We start from the raw sequence: 5,968 nt of genomic DNA on the forward strand, positions 1-5,968 counted from the left end.
GTTTATTTCAAATTTGACCCCTTGAGTTTTAAAAATAGTTACGAACCCCTTCTTTCAATTGCCGTCGTAACTTGTAACGCAAGCATGTCAGCTGGTCAGTTAACAAATCATTGTCTCATAATGTATTGGACTCATAAAACATTTACGGATATATATAATGTATTATAGATAATTAGAATAATTATATCATTACATACATATTTTCATTAGTATATCAAAGAAAAAGAACATAAAACGAATCATTATCAAAAGTGAAAGGGTAATTAATAGAAATGAACAATATATATATAACAATTTACAAAGATACACGTGGGCTCAAACCTTGATTTTAGTTGGCTATTTTTGGAAACTTGAAATAAAAAATTATATACAAGTTACATAATATTAATAGAATTTAAATATTTTATAACTCTCCGCATAAACAACTTTTTATTTTATTTTATTATAACAAAAATATTGTCTCATTTCTAACAAACTAACTAACTAAAATAAAATGAGAAATGTTAAATCAAAACCTAAGAATTAGGTTAATAGATTATCAATAGCCCGACCATACATACATCACATTTATGGATCAATTAAATGATTTGTTTTTTTTTTCCAACCGGATATCGTGTACCAAAACTCACGCTAATTTCGGATACGTGAGTGACCAATATGATTTATATTATACGTCCTTTTTCCAAATTTTAAGTTCAAATTCGGAGTGGGACCATACATTTTGAGTATTTATTTCATTCAAGTTTGGATAACCAAATGATTTGTTGAAAATATATTTGGTTGGGTTTTTTTAAAATTTGATAATCTTTTGACTAATCTTCAAGAATCAACAAGATAACTAAAAAAAATATATGAAAATAATTCAGTTGTTTCCTTTCTTTTAGGATGCAATAGATACGGTCCAGATAATGGCTTAAACAATGAGGTGTTATTTATTTCAATTTTGGCACATCCCCGAGACTCTATCATTTTAGTTAAAAAATTAAATTTAATAGATTTTAAAAATAATCGGTCACATATCAATTATTTTATTATTAGTTTGATTTATTCCTAGATTGAGAAAGCAAATCCATACAAATTTATCTTTATAATTTATTTAAATTGTTGTTTTAATCTAATGAGAAAACAAAGCCATACAAATTTATCTCTATAAAAAAGTTTAGTTGTTTTAATATAATGAGAAAATTAGGGTTCAAAGGTAATTGAGAAAACAAACCTACACAAATTCATCATTATAATTAATTATTTTTTGGAATTAAATATTAACCTTTAAAAATGGAAATTAGAGTTCCAATCATACACTTAAATCATAAAGTTTAGCTCAAATCCATCTTTGATTAAATTTCAATTCTTTTCTAATATTAGAGATTTCACAACGCATATAAAATTGATTTTCCGATTAGTGGACTGCTAAACATCCAAATATCTCCATCAATCCACATTTCTTAGAATTTTTTTTAAACCCATTTCAACAAAATGCAATTAGTGTGTGTATATATATACACACATACCAACATAGGCATATTTTATCATATTTTGAACAATTATAATTTTGGACCCATAATAAAATATTTTTATTTTTTCCTTTTCGTTGGAATGCCGTATAGTATAGTATATCGTATGCATTTTTACGGTGTATATAAAACATTCTACATATTTAGGAAAAATATAATAAAATGAAGTTTCCCGAGTCTTTCTCATCGGATTTATAATTCCGAAACCGAAGTGATTTTATTTCTAAATTTGAATAAAAAAACTTTATTATTTCAGTTAGAAAGTTTCTCACTGTTTACTTGTTCCTCTCTTCCCTTCCCTAGAAAAAAAAAAACTTTTTTTATGTAAACCCCTTCTCGTCGATTTCCCCAATTCGTACACGCAATTGTTCGATACGGCACGTCGAAGCTAATTTCCGAAAAACACCCCTTTGAGATCTTCGCCTTCCCAGATTTTCTGAAGCTTTTCTCTGGACAAAAGTGATTCGCTTGGAACAGAATTCATCGGATGTTGGATCTGGGCTCTGGGCTAGTGTCCGAACGATGAAAAGGGTAGGTTTTTCTGGCTTGGATCTTTGTTCGCCGTCAATCGGCGTTTAAGGGTTGCGAGTAGTTGTAGAAGGTAATTGAAATTTGAGGGGAAGAGATTGGTCCGAGTTATGACAGTTCTCGATAGATTCTGATTGTGGAGATAGTTCTGTTCTTGCTTAGGAAGTTCTTGAGGGAAAGCTTTCTATTTTGTGTTTTTTTGGCGTTCTTGGGTATGGATTAATGGATCCGGAGACTTGTGATAACCCGGAAATTCATTCGAAATCGGCTTTAGTTCGTGAGAATTCGAGAGATTCTGTGCTTGAGGCTGTGGTTGTGCTAGACTCAGAAGAAAATGCAGGTTTCAATGGACAAACCAGTGATTCTGTCTCAAAGAAGGTCTTGTCTGAAGAACAAGGGACAGAGGAGGATCATAAACTTCAGAATCTGCAGCAAAATGATGTGAAATCAGTGGAAGATGATGCTCTTTTCATTACCAATCCAACTAATTTCGTCCGCGGGGAAGATGCAGTGGCGGAAAACGTTACTCGGATATGTGTTCACGAGGCAGGTTCTGTTATTGAAGAGGGTGAGACAGTTGTGGAAGAGAATCCGAACAAAAAGGCGAAAGAGTCACATGTGATCGATTTGAGGAGTGGTAATAGTGGTGGAGGAGAATGTGATGGGAAAAGAGAGTGCAGAATCTGTCATTTGAGTTATGAACAGTCGCCTGAAGTTACCGATAGAGTTTCTGGTAAGTCGGTGAATATGGATTTGATCCAGATCGGTTGCGGATGTAAAGACGAGCTTGGGAGCGCACACGTTTACTGTGCCGAAGCCTGGTTCAAGCTCAAAGGAAACAGGTGACTCGGTTTCTTCTCCTTTCGTCCTCGTTATTATACCATAATAGTGGCTGATTCGTGCCCTGAAAATCGCAGCCCGAGTATAGATCGGTGAACTTTTATCTCTTCTAACCGAGGTTTTTGTCCGAGTAATCCACGAGATTAGTAGAAGTCTTTCGAAATCTTGAACCATGTTTCTTCAAACAATCTGAACCATGTTCATCTGTAACTGGGTCATTTTTTTCGGTATCGTGGTCACGGAAACAATGCCGATAACTTCATCAAAGTATAAGATAGAACCACAGATAAACTCTTGGCTCGGGAAGGCGGAACTGAATGAACCCTGATTCGTTTGTACTTTTTCACGTGACTGTATATTGCAGAGTTTGTGAAATATGCGGCCAGCCGGCAAGAAACATAACGGGTCTGCGTAATAACGGGTTCATCGAGGAATGGAGCGGAGATAGGTTAATAAACTATGGAGAAGGAGCGTTCAGACAGAGAAGAAGATGTGAGGGAGGACCATCATGCTGCAACATCCTCATGGCTTGTCTTATCACCATCTTCGTCTTGCCTTGGTTCTTCCATGTTAACCTGTTTTGAGCTTTAGCTGCTTACAAAACACTGTCTCGACGGGTTTTTCTCTTCTGTTTGCTTTCGAGAATCGAATCGTTGTGCCGCCATATGAACACTTTTTTCGAATTTTTTCGTCGTCTCCGTCTCCGTCTCGTTTTTTATCTTATGTTCTGCGCCGTTCATCAAGACACATATCAAGGTTCAGAGGCTCGTGCTCAACATCTCCGTGGCGATCGCCTCGCCTCGCTGGTGCTGCCCCTAAGGCCTGTTTGTTTCCCGAGAAAACGGAAAATGTGTATAGAATTCGAAGTTCTCCATTTCGGGTGATCTGAAAGCTTCCTCCTTTTCACCCCATCTTATGGTCCTAGGTGTTGGCGCAACTCAATGTCCCCAATTTAGGGGTGAGCAAAAATACCCGGATTTCGAGTACCGGACCCGACCCGAGGTCGGGTATCCGAATGAACGAGACATGAGATCGGGTATTAATATTGGAATACCCGAGTTTTCGAGTTCGGGTTCGGATAATGGTTATTATCTCAGGGTACCCGGATAATAAAAATTATGTTTTAAAATTTAGATTTTTTATTAGATTTTGTGTTATTTTATTTAATATTAATGATTATATAGATATTATTGGATATATTTATTATATATTTTTTTAAAATAAATTTATTTTAGATATAAATACAATTTAAATTTATTTTCAATGATTTTGAGTACGTATATATAAATATATTTTAAAAAATTGATTGAAAATAATTACAAATATTCGGGTTCGGGTATTCTCGAGTACCCGATAATTATCTCATGAGTTTTCGGGTTCGGGTATCCGATTTCATGGGTACGAGATCGGGTAATAAAACATATAACCCGAGATGTTCGGGTTCGAGTTCGGATACCCTCAAATTTCCGGATATCCGACCCGTGTTCACCCCTAATCCCATAACCCCACCTTAAAGTTTCAAACGTCTCGCAGGATTTGCTTGATATTTTTTTTTATAATCCGAAATTTCGCCGGTCGAAAACCCAAAATTACATTTTGCAGATGATTGTGAAAATCCACATGGATGACCGGGTTTGCTTGATTTGAATTCTGAATGCCTTTTTTTGTGTCTGGAATTTGTTAGAGAAGTATAAATAAAGGTGAGATCTTTCGGTATTTCAGTGACAGTTTTATTTAATTATTATTTATTAAATCTCTAATGATTGAGATTAGTAAATCTTAATCTCCCTTTTAACATGGAAAATATTCGACAAATCAGAAAGTTAAAATAAAAACGTTAAATTTTATCGGACAGAACAAGCAACTGCATGAGCCCATGTCCTGAGCCGCTCTTTCATGGCGATGCAATCGTCCATTGGAAGGATTTCCTCGTTTCGAACTCTTCATCTGGAGCTCCGCATCCATGGCGACAAAATTGTGTTTCCCAAAATACCCCTGAACCATGACCGTGGTCAAGATCAAGCTCCTTACTCGAGCCCTTCCTGTTCCTCCTCCTCCTCTTCTTCTTCTTCACCATCTTCTTCTGCGCCTTCTTCTCTAAACTTTGTCTGATTATTACGCGTTTTGGGACTGAATTCTCTCGGATTCGAGCGATTTTCTGGATCTTTTCGAGGATTGGGGAGATGGGTTTTGTTTTTTCTTGGGATTTTATGGAATCTTGGTGAGTTTGTAATTTGGTATAATCCCTTCGGGTTTCTGTATTCTCATTGACCAGCATATATACACATTACATGAGTGTTATGGTAATATATGCAAAGAAGGAAATACAATCGTTGATTTGCATAATATCCTCTGTCAATTATATTGTCATCTATCACACCCCCGCAGTCGGAGCTGGAGGTTCGCGGATGCTCAGACTGTTTCGGAACTCGATGAAGAGAGAGGTGGATAACCCTTTGGTGAAGATATCTGCAAACTGCGATGTTGACGGTACATGAAGGACACGAACCTGGCCAAGAGAGACTTTTTCACGAACGAAGTGTATATCAATCTCGATGTGCTTCGTTCGTTGGTGTTGGACCGGATTGGCAGACATATATACCGCGCTGATATTGTCACAGAAAACCACCGTGGATCGAGCGGGAGGGCAATGTAGCTCAGTGAGGAGGTTACTTAGCCAGCAAGTTTCAGCAACCGCATTCGCAACCGCTCGATATTCGGCTTCGGCGCTTGATCGAGATGTAGTGCGTTGGCGTTTTGAGGACCACGAGATGAGATTGTTGCCGAGAAATATACAAAAACCTGAGGTGGAGCGTCGGGTGTCCGGACAGCCAGCCCAATCCGCATCGGAGTAGGCGATGAGGTTGGTCGGGGACGATCGATATAGCTGGAGGCCATGGGAAGTGGTACCTCTGATGTAACGCAGTATGCGTTTTAGAGCATGGAAATGTGGTTCGCGCGGGTCATGCATGAATAAGCAGACTTGTTGGACAGCATAGGCGATGTCGGGTCGGGTGAACGTGAGGTATTGGAGCGCTCCAGCAAGGCTGCGGTAAAGTGTCGGGTCTTGGACTGGTTTTCCGATG

At 37.5% G+C, this 5,968-nt stretch overlaps 1 protein-coding gene across 1 annotated transcript; it reads left to right on the top strand.

The window, feature by feature from the left end:
* Positions 1-1,785: 1,785 nt before the first annotated feature.
* LOC104820605 lies at positions 1,786-3,580 on the top strand. The gene is made up of 2 exons (XM_010551115.2): positions 1,786-2,884; positions 3,247-3,580. Exons 1-2 carry the CDS (start codon positions 2,265-2,267, stop codon positions 3,464-3,466), a joined length of 840 nt encoding a protein of 279 aa, XP_010549417.1. The 5' UTR covers positions 1,786-2,264; the 3' UTR covers positions 3,467-3,580.
* Positions 3,581-5,968: the final 2,388 nt, after the last annotated feature.

This window comes from Tarenaya hassleriana, unplaced genomic scaffold (assembly GCF_000463585.1).
Source record: "Tarenaya hassleriana unplaced genomic scaffold, ASM46358v1 Cleome31, whole genome shotgun sequence".
Classification (NCBI taxonomy): Eukaryota; Viridiplantae; Streptophyta; class Magnoliopsida; order Brassicales; family Cleomaceae; genus Tarenaya; species Tarenaya hassleriana.